The 18,807-nt window shown below is 44.1% G+C and overlaps 1 protein-coding gene and 2 long non-coding RNA genes across 3 annotated transcripts in view; all 3 read right to left on the bottom strand.

Annotated features, from left to right (window-relative positions):
• The window catches only part of WDR36 (WD repeat domain 36), a 51,583-nt gene extending 47,125 nt beyond the window's left edge, over positions 1–4,458 (bottom strand). The window contains exons 1-2 of the mRNA XM_077347764.1: positions 4,157–4,458; positions 349–376 (exon numbers count right to left, since the gene is read on the bottom strand). Of these exons, the coding sequence (XP_077203879.1) occupies positions 349–376; positions 4,157–4,345 (217 nt within the window). The 5' untranslated portion in view covers positions 4,346–4,458. The remainder of the gene's footprint in view (positions 1–348; positions 377–4,156) is intronic.
• A 1,967-nt stretch (positions 4,459–6,425) lies between these two features.
• Positions 6,426–11,137, bottom strand: LOC143842489 (uncharacterized). Its single transcript, XR_013233141.1, has 2 exons — positions 10,750–11,137; positions 6,426–6,817 (listed from the first exon to the last, which is right to left on the bottom strand). It is a non-coding gene; the product is annotated as an uncharacterized LOC143842489 (long non-coding RNA).
• A 1,498-nt stretch (positions 11,138–12,635) lies between these two features.
• Positions 12,636–14,191, bottom strand: LOC143841788 (uncharacterized). Its single transcript, XR_013232831.1, has 3 exons — positions 14,160–14,191; positions 13,075–13,125; positions 12,636–12,671 (listed from the first exon to the last, which is right to left on the bottom strand). It is a non-coding gene; the product is annotated as an uncharacterized LOC143841788 (long non-coding RNA).
• Positions 14,192–18,807: the final 4,616 nt, after the last annotated feature.

Here is an 18,807-nt window from a genome sequence, read left to right as displayed (position 1 = left end):
TCCACTGTCTGCCCCCCCCCGAGTGGCAAGGCAAGGACTGGGTCCCCCCTTCCTTGCAGGCCCCAGTGGCTTGCTGGGCAACCCCACAGTCTGCAGGCCCAGGCCTCCCCCGTCCCTTCCAGCTTGTGCTCACTGGCTGTCTTACCATTCACCATCAGTCCAGTAGGGTGGGCTGGCACTTCTTCCACATGGAAGAAGTTGGAGGGAGATGAGGCCAAGGGCAGGACCACAGCCTACCATTGGACAGACAGCCAATCAGGTATGCGATGAGTCCCATCTCCTCCCACCACCCCTATCCACTTTTATTTGTGTTACAGATATTCACATACATATGACTGCAATACTTACTAACAGCAACTATGCCAAGTCTCTTCACCTGAAACAACAAAAAATCAGATTTTAGTGAACTTCAAAGAACTTGTTGACAATATCAAGTCAATGGCACCAGGATATTAGTATGTAAACAGGAACTACTTTATAGCTTTACTGTGTATAGCTTCAAGTAAACTAAAAGCTCACAATAGAAATCCAAGACAAGTACCTAAAATTAATGCATGCCATTAAAAGGAGGCCAGATCCTGAAGATGAAACTCAAATACTTTGGCCACCTCATGAGAAGGAAGGACTCCCTGGAGAAGAGCCTAATGCTGAGAGCGATTGAGGGCAAAAGAAGAAGGGGAGGACAGAGAATGAGGTGGCTGGATGGAGTCACTGAAGCAGTTGGTGCGAGCTTAAATGGACTCCAGGGAATGGTAGAGGACAGGAAGGCCTGGAGGATCATTGTCCATGGGGTCGCGATGGGTCAGATATGACTTTGCAATTAACGAATTAAAAGGAAAACAGGGATAGTGTTTCTACCAAAATGAAAGTGTTTCTACCAAAAAAATGATAGAACCAAGTTTGAGTCCAGTGATACCTTTAGGACCAACAAAGTTTTATTCAAGGTATAAGCTTTCATGTGCACACACACTTCCTCAGATAAATTCAAATGAAAATTGCCAGTCCATACATATAGAGGGAAAGGACTAAATTAGCATACAACATAATTAAGACATTTAACAAAATCAAGGCTGAGAATGAGGAAAGGGGAGAAGATACAGGAGCTGGGGCAAGAGGAAATAGCATGGGGAGGGGATACAGGACAAAGTGAAGCACTCCCCACAAGTCCTTGAGGATTCCTTATCATACAAGTGGGCCTGGCCCAGTGGTAAGAACGACACAACTGGGCCACAGTTCTCCTAGGTAGTGCCCAGAAAGGAACACGCCATGACCTGCAACATGTGGAGATCAACCTTACCAACACTATTACAAGCATTTGCAACGATTTGTGTGCTTGCCTTTATATAACCAGTTCCATGCATGGTGTTACCATTTAGAAGTCATCATGCACAGTAAATAGCATGAACAAAGTATTCTATTAGATACTTGTTTTTAGATTTAATACTGATACCTACGAATGTGAATTCATTTTTCCTGTGCTATACGTGTGTATAATTTCTTTACAAGCATAACCATATACATCATACTTATTGCAAAACTTCAGGATACAAGATGCAGAGCCTGTGAACTTGGCAAGTTTAGCCATGCAGGATTATTCCTGCTATAAAGTTTAAGGCTTGAATACCATTAAATTGACATGACTACTTACAATCCTTTAAGAAGAAAATTGATGACAAATTGAAGACTAGACAAAATGGCCCTGGTCCAAAAGCCTGTCTTTGAACTTTCATATTTTTAATGTCCTGCTTTAACTACAATTTCAGCATTAAATTGTTATTTAACAGAAACACTGAGTGGTTGTCTCTCCACATCAAATCAAAATATGCCTTTATAATACTTGAGAAGCACTACACTATCTTCAACAAATAAATATTTATGAAAATCACTTAATGTGTTGTATTTCTTTAAAAATAAATTATTTAAGATATATAACTCCCTTGCCTAATCAGTATTACATTTTTGCTTTTCTTTCTTTTCTGACTTTCATTGTGCGTACTCATTTGATTTGTTAGTTGAGCCTAGGAACCTGGTTTATGCACAAAGTCAAATCTGCACTCCCTGCCAAATTTTCTTGTGTTGTGAAGCTGCCTAATCTTGAGCCAAGTATGACAGAGATAAAACTACTCTACAGCACAGATGACAAGCAGAAATTGTAGCAGCACGTCATATTTTGGCCTTGACACACACTTAACAAGAACTCATCATGACTGACGTAAGCAAAGTAATGATATAATTTTTTTGGAAGCGGTGCAAGTTTTGAACTTGCCTTCTTGCAGTTCTGTATTAAACAGTTATGCCCCTGCATGTTGCACCTTCCTGTAGGTTCAGAAAACTGAACTTTTGAACTTCCTGAGTTTAAAAAATTGCCTTTTTGTACGTCTGCAAAGAACGCCCTTTACTGTTTACCTTCTCTGTAATGAAGCATCCCCAGGGCCATAGCAGGGCCAGCAAAGGCAGCAGTGAAGCAGCTTGGAGATTGGCATCAGCAAGAAACAGCCCAGGGAGCGCAGTGGTAACTGCACAGCCTGGAAATCGCACTGGCCTGGCAGCAGTGCAGCCCAGGAGCCCTATTAAGCCCTAGGTTGGTGGCTGTAGAGCCCAGGAACAGTGCTGGGTCCCACATCAGAGGCCACACATCGCAGGAACCTTGCGGGGCCTGGGAATAGCCACTACACAGCCCAAGAGTTGCACTGAGCCTAGCAACCATGGCACAACCAAGAACTGCTGCCAGCATGAGCACCAGCACCAATGTTGTACTATTTCAACTAGGGCTACCAGATGCCCTCTTTTTTGTGTGTGCTTGTACTCTTTTGGCCTCTTAAAAAAAACCTTGGGGGCTGGAAAGTTAGTAGCAATTATCCGCGTAAATAGTAGAGGTATTGAAAATTTGTCATAGCGATCACTTATATGAGTCAGTCAAGAAATATGTCCTCTTTTTCCTGGTTTTCAAAATATGGTAACTATTCTAATAGCCAAGTTGGTCAAATCTTTGGATACTAAAATCCAGAACTGGATCTATGAACAGGCAAAAATAGCTCTTTCTCTAGAAGCCTAGAAAGGGTCCAAGATAAATGCTAAATAAAAAAAATACATTGGCCAAATGACAAAAAGAACATATAGCCTTAAGCAACAAAGTCCCTCATTGGTATTGCTAGGCAATCACAGATTTTAGATTTAGTTGGGCCAGTAAAGGCAATAGGAAGGGCCCTTCCAAGATCTATTTTAGCCTTCAGAGGATGATCCCCTGGGCCAGGCCTGATTAGGATTGCCAGTGCCAGACTGGTAAATTCCTGACTACAGTTAGGTTTGTGGTTGAGACTGAGAAGGAAGGGATTTGAGGAAAGGATGCCGAAGTCCAGCCTCCAGAGGCAGCCATTTCTCCAGAGAAACAGACCTCTGTCACCCGGAGTTCAGTTGTGGTTCTGGAAGACTTCCAAATCCAACCTGGAGGCTGGCAACCTTTGGCTTGGAAGCAACCTCTGAGTGACTTGATACCACCAGTCTTGCATGACTTAACTAGGCCTGGCTGCTTGCTACCGTTCAACCACACCCACCCTACAGTCAGTGTGGTGTAGCAGTTGGGGCTTCAGCACAGGCTCTGGTAAGCCCATGTTTGAATTCCCACTTTGCTGTGGAAGCACAGCATATGATTTTGGACCAGCCATATATTTTCAGCCAAACCTCCCTTGTAGGTAAACAGTAAAATGATATAATGATATAATAAGCTGCTTTGATTCCTCTGTGAAAAAAGGTGGAATATAAATGAAATAAATAATGAAGATGGGAAGGGAAGGAGACAAGCTTACCAACTCCACATAGGCAATACCTAGAGATTTGCAGAGTGGAAATTGGGGTGTGTGAGATTTGAGGTGGGAAGGTACCTCAGAATGGTATAATGCCCGACTCCACATTCCAAAGCAGTCATTGCTTCTAGGAGAACTAGGGTTACCAACCTCCTCTGTGCAAGCACACGAAGGCGTAAAACTGCTCTTAAAGGTACCCCTGTACTCAAACTATGCTGGAGATGAGACCAGCGGAAATAGCCTCCCTGAAACAACTCAACCTCCGCCCCCCTTAGAAGCTGCACGGCAGAAGTGGTGACAACCCAAGTAGTTCCCTCGTGACGGGGGCCGGGACAATGTCCCGAAAGACTCACGTTGTAGGTGTGGAAGCTCCTCCCCACCGCGGTGACCAGGTAGAACTGCCGGTGACGGCGGTGATAGCGCAGGACGTGAGCCAGGTGATTGGAGCACAGCCCCAGCGCCCGGAAGGCCGCGAAGAGGGCGCTGCCCCCACCGGCACCTTCCTGAGGCGCGGCGGCCGCCTCACCTCCTGCCGGCGACATCCCTTCTCCGGTCACGCACAGGCAGACCCCCCGCCCGACCAACTTCCGCCACACGAGCGGCGAGCATGTGGCCGCGCGCCTCACGGAAGTCTGCCCTTCGACTTCCGGTGCGGCTCTCCGAGGGACCCGCACTGCATCTGGGGCCCGAGTTCTTGAGTGGGTTTCCGTCACTCAGGAGCGACGCCACCTTGCACAGGGCGGTACAGACAACCATGTAGATAGATATACTGGGCTTCGTTCTAGAATGCACCAGGTCGGTTCGTTAAAGCAATCTCTGCAGCAATTTACTCTTTTATGGAACAAAACCACACCAGGCATACATAAGCTACTGAAGCTTAACTGCTGGGATGTTTTTTCTGACGATTCCTGGTAATCTGCAGTTTGATGGAGCGGCTAAGCATCTTGAGCCTTCTCACTTCCCGAAAGCTAAATAATGAGCGGCAATGGTTAACTGGTACACGGTTATCTGTAGTTATGATGTCTCTTCTTGGGTTTACCAACTTTCCTTTAAGGGTTCTTTAGCAGGTATATAACTAGCTGAAACTCACCTGCTGTAGATTTTTTGAAGTACAGATGAGCAAGAGTAGAGGAAAATGGCCTCTATGTAAGATCCCCATGGAAAAAGAGAACTGGCAGTCCTTTCAAAAGCACTTGGCTGAAGCAGTAGGTGGTGTTACTCTATATTTGCCTGTTTGGTGTAGTGGTTAGAAGCACTGACTTCTAATCTGGTGAGCTGGGTTTGATTCCCCGCTCCCCCACATGCAACCAACTGGGTGGCCTTGGGCTTGCCACAGCACTGATAAAGCTGTTCTGACTGAGCAGGAATATCAAGGCTCTCTCAGCCTCACCTACTTCACAGGGTGTCTGCTGTGCAGAGAGGAAAGGGAAGGTGATTGTAAACTACTTTGAGACTTCTGGTAGGGAAAAGCATCAAATAAGTACAAACTCTTCTTCTTTATGTCACTATGTTAGACTAAGAATTATCCTGCAGGATGAGACAAATGGCCCCTTTTGTCGAGCTCTCCATTCCCCACAAAAAGTCAGCAAGGTGTAGGTGGCAATTTATCTTCTTTCGACCTGTCTTGCAGTAGGTTATTTCTGCCAGTCTTGCTTTCTCATCTATTTCTTTGTTTTGCTGTTTTTTCTTTATTTCAATGCACGGTATTGTAATGCCTGTTGTAAATTCTTCAGATGAGTTTTCTTGCGAGAACGCTTTCTGATTACTTAACTACTACTGTATACGTATCTATATGTTTCAACTACTAGGCCAGGGTTTTGTGAAACCCTGGGATTTCTTGTGGCTCTTGAAGTGTTTCCTGAATGGGTGAGAGTTAATTCTTTATATATACTTATATTTATTAAACATTTATCAGGTGATATGAGCATATATGGACATGTTGACCCCCCTCCAAAAATGGCTAATGATGAGCCTGGCGGGTGGGAAGAGGAGCCCCCCCCCAGTAGAAATGTACACAGCTATGCTTCCCAACCAAATTCTGCATGATTGCACCACTTCTGGAGTTTCTTGAAACCTGAATAATGTTTCAGGGGTTTCTCAATGGTAAAGAAATTGAGAAAAACTACTACACAAATGATCAATTGTCTACAAATGTTGCAACCACATTTGCTCCAAGTCTTACAACAGAGGCTATCACCTGAAGGTTCTGTGGTTGGGTGGAAGCTAAGTGATATTAGGGAGGCATGGGAACATCCCCTTGCATACTTGCTCCCATCCAAAGGTAGTAGTATATAGAGTGTTGTATGTGATTAGTTGCCATGTATGTAACAACTGACAGTGGCAACTTCAGGTAGTAGACAGAGAAGTACAGCTTCATGTGAAAAGATGACAAAGCACATCCCCCCACTCTGGACTTAGTGCCAGTGTTAATCACATGGGGATCCCAGCTGCATCCACCAAGTGTTGGCCTCCACCTATACTGCTTCTGGTCTTGCATACAATCCTGAGTGCTGAATTCAAGGGATCCTTGCAGAACATAGTATTCCATATGCTAGTTATTTCAGCAATGGAGATTGGCCTTCAGTGCAACAAAACACCTTTTAAAAAGTCATATTCAAATAGTTTGTGGACTGCAGGAATTTTATTATTCTCTGGCATGAGAATAGTAGAATGCTACTATTTACCAATCAATGAGCTGTATTTACAAAGCAGTCAATAAAAATGTTTATTCATAAATATTCATACATATATTATCTTAAAATATCTGAATTATTCCTTCACAGTTTAACATGTTTATACAAAATATATTTATACTCTTAAAATAGAGAGAACTTATAAGATGGACACAGGGAGATTTACACAGGTTTGTAGCGATTCTTGTAAGATATCCACATCCATTTCAGTTCCACAAGTGTGTGATTCCCACATTCTTTATTTCCTATTGTTGTACGTCTCTGTATCTTACACTTTGAAGTATCCTTATAAGTAACAGTACCATTCCAGACATTATCCATCTGTTGAACAAGAGATCACAAAGTAAGAAAAGATTGATTATTGCTTGAAATGTCAAGAAGCAGTTCTGATTATTTTGAAAACCTGCATTACTTTGTTCACTCTGATCTTACTGAAATTAGTTCCTGTTGTTCTATGACATCTTCATTTAGCCCCTGATTTTTGTTGTTGTTATTTTTTGAATGATTTTTTCTCTGTGCTTGATTCCTTGCTAACTGGATAAAACCTTGCACAAACAACACACTTTCTCCTCCTACTATTTACTTATAAGTCAGCCTTGTTGCAGTTGGATTTTTTCAAGTTTCTGTGCATTAAACATAGATGAGGGAAGAAAGCAGAAAGATGCCAGCAAGTTCCATTACACCTGCTAAGACATCCACATCATAGCCACCACAAAGAAGAATTTAAAAGTTTTTAAGGTGACAATCTCAAGGTGAAAACTGGTCAGTAATAACAGTGGGCCAAGTGTCAAACATCTTAATCACACCCAGAGTATATGACAACACAAACAGAATTCTATGATTCTATGAAATGACTTGGTACTGTCAAAGCAATGCCTGCCAAACCAGAAGATTGTGTTCCTATTCAGATTGCTGCAAAAATACTGCTGCACTAGAGCACAGAAGGAGATGAGGTAGTGTTTGGAAATATTTCCAGCCTCCATCTATGTTATCATGCTTTAATCCTGGAATTAATTCAGGACAGTATAGATGGTTCTAACTTTTATTTTCACTATGACCTTGTGAGATAGAGCAGATCAAGGATCATCCATTGAGTTTCAAGGCTGTATTGGAATTTGACTCCAGGTCCTCTAGCCCTAGTTAACTTTCTTAACTCTGGACTGGGACATGGTGTGTGTGTGTGTGTGCAACAATTGTATACCATGTGATCAGAATCAAAGATAGTCCTGAAATTGTAGGACTGGGAAAGAATGAAGGTCCATTAGGACATTTGTGCAAGAGCTCACTAACTTGGTAATTTAGATCCATTAATACCATCTGCAGCTACTATGAGTACTTTTTGGAGGGGCAGATTCTAATGAAAAATGCTATCCAGCCTGTAGCTTTTATGCCTCGGCCCCGACACCTTCTGGACTTCAAAGCAGATGTTCTTCCACTGAACAGCACCTCCCTCTCATTTTCTAGAGCAGTGGTTCTCAACCTTCCTAATGCTATGACCCCTGTGAAAGGGTCATTCGACCCCCAAAGGGGTCCCGAGCCCCAGGTTGAGAATCCCTGTTCTAGAGATACAACAATCGTAGGATAGAACAATTTAAATACTTGATTTGATCTCCCTGTGCAAAACTTTCAAAATGGTAACAGAATTAAATGTGATGTGTTGAGAAAGAGATCCAGGAGAGTTGCTGCCGGTCAGAGTGGCCAAAACGGCACTCGATCCATATCAGTCAGGCTTCCGTCCTGGCCATGGGGTGGAGATGGTGTTCGTCGCCCTTTTGGATGATCTCCATCGCCAGCTGGACAGAGGTGGGTCGGCCGTGTTGGTCCTTTTGGACCTATCGGCGGCCTTTGACATCATGGATCACGACCTTCTGATCCATCGCCTTGCCGGCACGGGGATACGGAGCACAGCCTTGCGCTGGATACGCTCCTTTCTCCAGAACCGGACCCAGAGAGTTGCTGTGGGGGATAGAGTTCTCGCGTCCCTACAGACTCCCCTGTGGGGTACCGCAGGGAGCAGTCCTCTCCCCCACGTTATTCAACATCTTTATGCGCCCTCTGGCCCAACTGGTACGGAGTTTTGGGCTGGGTTGCCACCAGTACGCTGATGACACCCAGCTCTGTCTCCTCATGGACGGCCGCCCAGACTCCCCCCCCGGAACCATTCGCCAGATGTTTGGAAGCACTGACTGAATGGTTCGAGCAGAGTCGCCTGAAACTCAACCCCTCCAAGACAGAGGTCCTGTGGCTGGGAGGCAGAGGGCAGGACCAGGCAGCGCGCTTACCCACCCTGGCAGGAACGCAACTTACTATCACGCTCCAGGCCAGGAATTTGGGGGTGACCATCGATACCTCCCTGACTATGAAGGCTCAGGTCAAGAGAGTAGCGGGCCAGGCATTTTTCTATCTTCGCCAGGCCCGACTACTAGCGCCCTACCTGTCCCCTGACCACTTGGCTACAGTGATCCATGCGACAGTCACCTCCAGAATAGATTTCTGTAACTCGCTCTACGCCGGCCTACCCTTGTCTCTGATCCGGAAACTCCAGCTAGTGCAAAACGCAGCTGCTCGGGTCCTCACTGGTACACCTTGGAGGGCCCATATCCAGCCTGTGCTGAGGCAGCTGCATTGGTTGCCAATTGCTGCCCGGATCAGGTTCAAGGTTCTGTTTTTGACCTTTAAGGCTATACGCGGGTTGGGACCCACATACCTGAGGGACCGCCTACCGCCCTATATCCTCCGCAGGGCTTTACGCTCAGCGGGGGAGAATCTCCTGATAGTTCCTGGCCCTAGAGAAGCACGCCTGGCCTCGACCAGGGCCAGGGCCTTTTCGGTCCTGGCCCCTACCTGGTGGAACGAGCTCCCGGGTGAGCTGCAGGCCCTGCGGGATCTACCAGCTTTCTGCAGGGCCTGCAAGATGGAGCTCTTCCGCCAGGTTTTTGGTTGAGGCCGGGGTCAGCGAATGAGTGCCAACATCCCCCCCCCCCCCCCGGACCTAGTAAGTTAGATCTCTTCCCCACCCTCCCTGCCGCTCTAATAGCAGGGGTAGGAATAATGAGAGCTTCCGCCATGTTGGGATTGTTTTTAAAGTTTTTAAATGGGTATTTTAATGGGGATAGGACTGTTGTGACCCGCCACAAGCCTACGGGGAGTGGCGGGAAATAAATCTAATTATTAATAATAATAAATTGCTTGGCATCTTAGATTTCAATTCATATCCTTTGCTTTGTTTATTGGATGTCCCTGTTGATTATATTGATTTACTTTTGCCTTCCCATAATCCACATTGAGTCCCCGTGAGAAAGGGGGACTGCAAATGACGTAAATAAATAAAATTAACGAAATGCAAGACCTCGACCTGAGATTCTAGAGAGTTGCTTAAGCCTCCCCACCCCCCTTTGCTGTTTTGCTTTCATTAAATGAATCTGGAGAGATGCTACTTACATGCTGTCAAGTTGCAGTTGACTTATTACAACACCAGCAAGGGGCTTTTGAGCCAAGTGGTTTGCCATTGCCTTCTTCTGCATAGCCTTTCTTGGGGGGGGGGGGGGGGCTTCCATCCAAGTACTAGCCCTACTTAGCTTCTGAGATCTAACCATGCTGCCTTCCTTGCCCCCATCAGGAAATTTAAATATAATTTTACAAACCTGTATAAATGAAAGTCATCAATGCATGTAACTTCCCCCAGTGGCCAAATGCTTAGGACCATTTCAAGTTGGGGAAACCTGTGTGTGTGTGGCTTAAGCCTCTTCCCCTGTGCTTGGTCCAATCTCAATGAGTCCCACCAGTTCACAAATTTAACACGGAGCAAGGAACTCCCTGCACATAACTGGCCGATGGGACCCGAGGTGGACACAGGGGCAGCATATGGTGTTGGACAGTTTCCAGTTATCAACAATGAGGGCTGCCAGTCCTTGCATGGGAAATTCCTGGAGATTTGAAGGAGATTTGAAGGTGGAAGCTTAGGAGGGCTGGGTTTGGAGAGGCATTTCAACATCCACTCTCCACAGGTGTCCTTTCCCCAGGGAAACCGATCTCCGTAATTTGGAGCTGGGCTGTAATTCCAGGAGGCTGGCAACCCAGATCTGACATGGCAGCTTCAGGCATTCCTACACCAGGGGGAATATTGAGCTAAACTGGGAGGGGAGAAGGACAAGCATAGCACTGGGACCATAGACGTGCCCCTTCCTTCCCGCCCGCCCTGTCCCGGGGCAAAACACCCGTAAAATGCCAAAGAACGACTCAGCGCTGCCCACCTGGGGATCGATGGAGCCTCCGCAGCTGGCCTTGAAAAAGCTGTCCGTATCACTCCAGACATTCGGGTACCGCGGAGCGACGCACGCCTTGGTGAAGTTGTAAATGCAAGCCAGCAGCGCCTCTCGCTTCTGCGGCGCGAGGGGGAGAGGAGAGAATCCGATTAGCAAAGCGCCGCCAAGGGGAGCCGCTTCCTTTTCCGGGGCTTCTCTCCGCGCCAACGGGCCGCCGCTCGCAGCTGCTTCGGGGCAGGGCGCTGGTTTAAAAGGGAAGCAGGGCGGGGCGATAGCGGCAGAGGATGCCGTGGGCTGTGCTGGGGAGGCGCGCGGCAAGGTCCCAGCACGGGCTCCCTGCGAGGGATAGCGCGATGCGGGAGTGGCTGGGGGGATCCTCTCCGCCGGCTTCGCCTCCCGGAAGGGGGGAGGGGGCGGGCTGGTTTGTCCTCGGAAGGAAGCTCATCGAGCAAGTCCAGGGTCTCCAGGCAGAGGCAGGCAATGGCAAAACCGTCTCTGAAGGCCTCTTGCCTTGAAAAGCCCTGAGAGGTTGCCTGAAGCTGGTGGTGATTTAGCTTTAGTGTGCTTAAAAAAAAAAAAAGTACCAGTGCGGTACACGACTGATAAAAAGGTAAAGGTAAAGGTATCCCCTGTGCAAGCACCGAGTCATGTCTGACCCTTGGGGTGACGCCCTCTAGCGTTTTCATGGCAGACTCAATACGGGGTGGTTTGCCAGTGCCTTCCCCAGTCATTACCGTTTACCCCCCAGCCAGCTGGGTACTCATTTTACCGACCTCGGAAGGATGGAAGGCTGAGTCAACCTTGAGCCGGCTGCTGGGATTGAACTCCCAGCCTCATGGGCAAAGCTTTCAGATGGCTGCCTTACCATTCTGCGCCACAAGAGGCTCACACGACTGATAGAGGGCACTTAAAACGATTGATTTTAAAAAAATGTTTGTCTCCATATGTCAGCTGCCTTGGAAGCTAGGAGTGTGTTGTGGATATAGATATAGATATATTTCTTAAATATTGCCTGTGGGATGGGATTTCATAGCCCATCGAAGCAAGAGGTTTTTGAACAAAGATTATGGTGCAACTTCTCAAAAAGCAAATGTCTGGTGATGGTGCATTGAGGAAATTAGGTCCTCCATATCTCTAGAATTTCAGGTCCTGCTCTCATTCTCCATGGGCAGCAAGAGAGAAAAGAGACTTATTACGTATTTTTAAGTCTCATGAATTCAAGCCAACATGGTGATGCATTTATTTATTTTGTGCCAAGCAGGCACAAAGAGAGGACAACTCCTGTCTATATCAGGCAGACAGAACCTGCAACCTGCTGTATACATGTTTACAGGATTATATACCATTCAGCTGTAACCTCATGTGTTGGTCGACAAGATTAAAACAGCATGAATATAAAATTAGTTTAAATCGCTACATTCAGATATAAAACACTTAACAATATGCAAAAAAATTCAATAACTGAGGGAAAGAGAGAGGGGGACACCAGCATAAATTCAACCAAACAACTGAATAAAATAGGCCACATGCCCATGTAACAAAACCAAAAACTTTTAACCTGACACCTGAAAGTAAGAAGATAGGACACCAGGTAGGTGATTGCTGGAAGAGCGTTCCATACACAAGAAGCCATCCCAGAAAAGTTACACCATGTAACAGACAGGCTTCCCTGCTCACTGAATTAAAATGAATTACAATAATTTAAACTTTGCTTGTAGATACCATTTGAAGAAAAAGGAAACACATATACAGGAGGGGGAGGGAGAGAGGCAGAGCTACCAGTGGCCTGAACAGCTCCAGGGCATCAGAAATACAGATATGCATTTACAAACTAATAAATTAGTAAACTGCATGTAATATACGAAACAATTTACCTCAGTCTTTGGGCAGCAGTCAATCACTCTTTCTTTCTATGTAGAAATGATAGAATAGTTTAGTGCAGAAGTTAACCACACAAAAGCTGCTTTTATATGTCTGTATTTATTTTGGTATTTGTCACCCAGAATACAGTATAGTATAGCTAAAATTTAAAATACAATTATCATTATTTAAAATAGATTCAGTTGGGTAGCCGTATTAGTCTGAAGCAACCAAATGTGAGTCCCGTGGTATGTTTAAGGCCAACATTTTTTTTCAAAGTATAAACTTTCATGTGCGGACCCAAGTGTGCATGCATACGAAAGCTTATACCTTGAATGCTACTGGACTCAAACTTTGTTCAAAATAATTTGTTCAGTTAAACACAGTTGTGCCCAGATGCCACTCCAGTACCCCATATAAATTTGATCCAGTTTGCTTAAAAAAAAATCCAACCTCAGGATGCGATCCAGAAGTAGTCATGTTCAAAGTTTTATCAATGCATTCCTAAAAGAAATCAAAGATAAATTAAGAAATGAATTATTTAATTAAGCGTTCACATAAGCACATGCAGTTTTCATAGAAGTAAAATTATGTATGGTTCTTTCTTTCCTTGCACCCCAGCCATGAGTGTTATCATCTTAAGGTGGTAGTCCATGCCCATTTACCTCATTGTGGAGCTTGTTTCTGCATCACCTTGCACAAGACTCAGCTGTACAGCTGTAATCTTATGCCCATTCATGTGGGAATAACCCCCTCCCCTGAACTCAGTGGGACTTCCTTTCAAGCAAGCACCAGGCTCTTAGGCTGAAGTCTTTAAGACACATTTAAGTGAACAAACATAATGTTAGATTTTAAATATTGGAGTGGTGGGTAGGAAATCATTCAACCAATTAATTTTGTTATTGCCACTAAAGAAATTGAATAAATAGGAAATAATAATAATAGGAAATAATAGGAAATTACTACAATAGGAAATTAAACTTTCCTATTGTAGTTCTATGCATTCAGGACTGACAAACACAGTTTCACTTTATTATTGTTATTGGATTTATTGCCCGCCACTCCCAGACAGGCTGTCTCATAGTGGGTTATATACAAAATTCAAAACAATAATACAATCCCCAATTAAAACCTTCATTAAACCCACGCAAAATTGCAGAAAAATACAAAAACCCTATGGCGGAAATAGTAACACTTTATCTTAACAGTCCCCACTAACAGCCAGGGTGGCTAGGAGAGGGGTGTGACAACCAACCATGCCAATGGACTGGTGTGGAAGCATATCTTCCAGTTCTGGATCATCTGTTTGAATGCTGCATGCAGAGATCTCTTGTAAGTTTTATATGTGACTTGAACTTTCCTAACTTTTAAGTCAATTATATTGTTTATATATTTTCATTTACTATTACAGAATCAGCACAAGAAAGCTCTTCTACCAGTGTCAACTTGATATTTTCAGAAAACCAATACTCTCCCATTATACATTCTTCCCCACACAATCTTGTGTCCATATTATGTAAGGTAATGCAATAGAATACCTCTAGATGATTTTTGAATTTTTCGATTTTTGTATAGTTACAGCTGCTGAAACCATTAGCTTCACCAGAAGAAGACCACTGTAGCAAGCCAATGCAATGAAGAAGAAAAATCAACTTGAAGGCTGTATGGCAAAATAAAATAACATTAAAATAACTGTCACCAATGCTCCATTCAAATGATCTAAAATGCTAAACTCTAATGTTCTTTAGAAAACAATTAACAAACTGGTGCTCCAGTACATAAAGTGCGAGAAAAGTAAATCCATATATTTACCCATGATGTCCCTTAGGAATAGATTTTCACTTCTGAGCTCCTTGCCTTAGTGACTCCCCTATATACTGTACCTTTTCACCTATGGGTGTTTCCCAATTCCAAGATGTTGCCCTCAATGGGATGTCTCACTCTCTATCTGTAAGTAATTCAAATGCAGGGATGTCCCATTAATAATTTCCAGAGAAACAGATGTAAAAAAAAAAAAACAACTTTGCAAGTGTTTAGATGAGGGAATCAGAGCAAATGAGAATTTCCCCTCAGGACCTTACATAGATGACGAAATTTCATGATTTTTTTTAAGGATCCTTGCACAATGGTGTCATCTATGTCTGACTGTACAAGTTATTAATAGCACTTGAAAATCTGTATCTGGAAAGCTGTTTCTCAAAGGGTTTGTGGAAAATGCCTTCAAAAACAGGGTCCAGGATGCTGTTTTTACTCTTCTGGGCCTCTGGTGTACCCAATTCTTGAACAGTTTTATTCGCAAGCATGAGTGGTCCACACCACACCTTTCAAAGGAAGTTAGCTGGAAGACAGTGCTATCAATCTCCACTAGGTGGCACTGCCAATAATTCCCTCCTAACCAGTGAAGAAAAAGAAAGTGAAAAGATGGGACTATACCTAAATATCAAAAAGAGCAAGATCATGACAACTACTGGCAGTAGCACCAAAGTCACGATTGACAATGAGAACATTGAATGTATTGATTGTTTCATCTTTCTTGGCTCTGTGATCAATCAAAGTGGTGGATGCAGCCATGAAATCAGACGGCAAATAATACTGGGTTGGAACACAATGTTAGGCATGAACCGAATATGGAAGAGTAAGGATATCAGCCTTAATAAAAAGTACCGGCTAGTCAACACTATTGTCTTCCCCATAACAACCTATGGATGCGAAAGCTGAACCGTGAAGAAGGAAGACAGGAGGAGAATAGATGCTTTCGAATTAGATGCTTTCGCAGAGCGAGAAAAGCCCAGAGTGGGCCAGCCAGCCCAGCTCCCACCCTATAAAAAACACCCTATGAAAAAGAGGAGGAGAGGACACGCAGTAATGGGTTTAAACTTCAAGTACAACGATATAGGCTAGATATCAGGGGAAAAAATTCACAGTCAGAGTAGTTCAGCAGTGGAATAGGCTGCCTAAGGAGGTGGTGAGCTCCCCCTCACTGGCAGTCTTCAAGCAAAGGTTGGATACACACTTTTCTTGGATGTTTTAGGATGCTTAGGGCTGATCCTGTGTTGAGCAGGGGGTTGGACTAGATGGCCTGTATGGCCCCTTCCAACTCTATGATTCTATGAATTATGGTGTTGGAGACAAACCCTGCGAATACCATGGACAGCCAAAGTTAACAACAAGATAGTTTTAGAGAGGAGCAAACCAACTGTGTCATTAGAAGGCAAGATATTACAGCTAAAGCTCACTTTGGACACATCATACGATCAGACTCGTTAGAAAAATCATTAATGCTTGGCATGGTCAGCGGCAAAAGGAAACGTGGTTGCCAAAGGATACGCTGGCTTGACACGATCAAAACCGATATAGGGATGACCAATGAACCAACTGAAAGAAGCGGTCATTGACAGAGACAAATGGAGAACACTTTCCTATAGAATCGCTGAAGGTCGGAAACGACTGAACGGATAACATCATCATCAACCAGTGATTTCCTCCTCATTAGAAACTTGCAATTCTGTCATCGGGGTTTTGCACATATGACAATAGGGTATAAACTGAAGAACAATTGAATGTAGGTTCATAATTTTTTGCTGACTTGTAATTAACATTTTTTAAAATTTCATAAGCTTTCCCCCCCTAAAAATGAAAGTTTGGATGATTCAGGTGGGTAGCCATGTTGGTCTGAAGAAGCGGAACAAAATGTCAGGATCTACATCTTGGTCAGTCTCCCGCTATGGTAATTTGGCATTGTTCTTTGTAAGGTATCAATGAGGTGTCAATTGTAACCTGTCTGTGCCAACTGTCAGTGGTTGTTATGGGATGGGGGAAGCAGGCCTGAGAAAGTATAACTGCTTGTATCCATTGTTATTGTTTTGCTTCTTGTGCTTTGGAGTCTTGGGAGATGGGGAGTTGGAATATTATTAAGGAACCTGAGGTTGGGTGGCCTGGTACAAATAATGTAATGTACACCTGGGTGAACGGTGAATTTGTGTGCTTCCCAGGGGAACAGGAGGCATGTTGATGTGTGAATCAGTTTCAGTAAAAAATAATAATGAATTTCATTGTTGTTGTTGTTAGGTGCGAAGTAGGTGCGAAGTCGTATCCGACCCATCGCGACCCCATGGACAATGATCCTCCAGGCTTTCCTGTCCTCTACCATTCCCCGGAGTCCATTTAAGTTTGTACATACTGCTTCAGTGACTCCATCCAGCCACCTCATTCTCTGTCATCCCCTTCTTCTTTTGCCCTTGATCGCTCCCAGCATTAGGCTCTTCTCCAGGGAGTCCTTCCTTCTCATGAGGTGGCCAAAGTATTTGAGTTTCATCTTCAGGATGTGGCCTTCTAAGGAGCAGTCAGGGCTGATCTCCTCTAGGACTGACCGGTTTGTTCGCCTTGCAGTCCAATGGATCGCAAGAGTCTTCTCCAGCACCAGAGTAAAAAGCCTCAATTCTTTGATGCTCGGGCTTCCTTATGGTCCAACTTTCCCAGCCATACATTGCAACTGGAAATACCATAGCCTTGACTAAACGCACTTTTGTTGGCAGGGTGATGTCTCTGCTTTTTAAGATGCTGTCTAGATTTGCCATAGCTTTCCTCCCCAGGAGCAAGCGTCTTTTAATTTCTTTGCTGCAGTCCCCATCTGCAGTGATCTTGGAGCCCAGGAAAATAAAATCTGTCACTACCTCCATTTCTTCCCCATCTATTTGCCAGGAATTGAGAGGGCCGGCTGCCATGATCTTTGTTTTCTTGATGTTGATTTTCAAGCCAACTTTTGGACTCTCCTCCTTCACCCGTATCAATAGGCTCTTTAGTTCTTCACTTTCTGCCATTAGAGTGGTATCATCTGCATATCTGAGGTTGTTGATATTTCTCCCTGCAATCTTGATCCCAATTTGTGACTCCTCTAATCCCGCCTTTCTCATGATGTGTTCCGCATACAAGTTAAATAGGCAAGGTGACAGTATACAGCCTTGCCGAACTCCTTTCTCAGTTTTGAACCAATCAGTGATTCCATGTTCTCATTGTTGCTTCTTGACCTGCATATAAGTTTCTCAAGAGATAAATAAGATGCTCTGGTATTCCCATCTCTTTAAGAACTTGCCACAATTTGTTGTGCTCCACACAATCAAAGGCTTTAGCATAGTCAATGAAGCAGAAGTAGATGTTCTTCTGGAACTCCCTAGCTTTCTCCATGATCCAGCGTATGTTGGCAATTTGATCTCTAGTTCCTCTGCCTCTTCGAAATCCTGCCAGTACTTCTGGAAGTTCTCGGTCCAGATATTGAATTTCATATTGCTACTTCAATAAATGGCTTTTATTTCATTTATATTTAACAATAATAATTATCTATAATATGCCAGGTGTGTTCATTTTATTCCAGTGGCACCTTTAAGACCAACAGAGTTGTATTCAGTTTTGCTATTTCTTTTACAGAATTATCCAAATTGTTCAGTGTGTTCCATTACATACTGTAATGATTTCAGGGGATCCAAGACAGAATAAGATCGTCTGCATAGCTTTTCATTTTAAGTTCTGTGTCTTCCACTTTTATTCCTTGTGTTCTTGTCTGGTTGCTATAGCTAAAATCTCTATCACTACGATAAATAGAGGTGACAAAGGATATCCCTGTCATGTTCCTTTTTTCAGTTTAGTTTGCTTCTGTTTATTTATTGTTTATTTTGTTGTTTTTGTTGTTGTTATGTGCGAAGTCGTGTCTGACCCATTGTGACCCCATGGACAACGATCCTCCAGGCCTTCCTGTCCTCTACTATTCCTCAAAGTCCATTTAAGTTTGCACCGACTGCTTCAGTGACTCCATCCAGCCACCTTATTCTCTGTCGTCCCCTTCTTCTTTTGCCCTTGATCGCTCCCAGCATTAGGCTCTTCTCCAGGGAGTCCTTCCTTCTCATGAGGTGGCCAAAGTATTTGAGTTTCATCTTCAGGATCTGGCCTTCTAAGGAGCAGTCAGGGCTGATCTCCTCTAGGACTGGCTCCTCACTTGCATCTTGGGGTGGCTAACAACATAATTAAAGCACAATGCAATATAATAAAACAATGCAAATATTATTAAAATATTAAACATCCAGTAACAGGTAGGACTGACAGGACTTCCTGCTTATTGGCCCCAAGTGTAAGTCCACCCAAGTTAACCATAGGAGCAGGTAGTGATGCTGCAATGAATGTGTTTTTGTGGGA

Source organism: Paroedura picta, chromosome 7, assembly GCF_049243985.1.
Source record: "Paroedura picta isolate Pp20150507F chromosome 7, Ppicta_v3.0, whole genome shotgun sequence".
Classification (NCBI taxonomy): domain Eukaryota; kingdom Metazoa; phylum Chordata; class Lepidosauria; order Squamata; family Gekkonidae; genus Paroedura; species Paroedura picta.
Note: the sequence above shows the minus strand (reverse complement) of the source record. Positions and strands in the feature narration are given on the sequence as shown.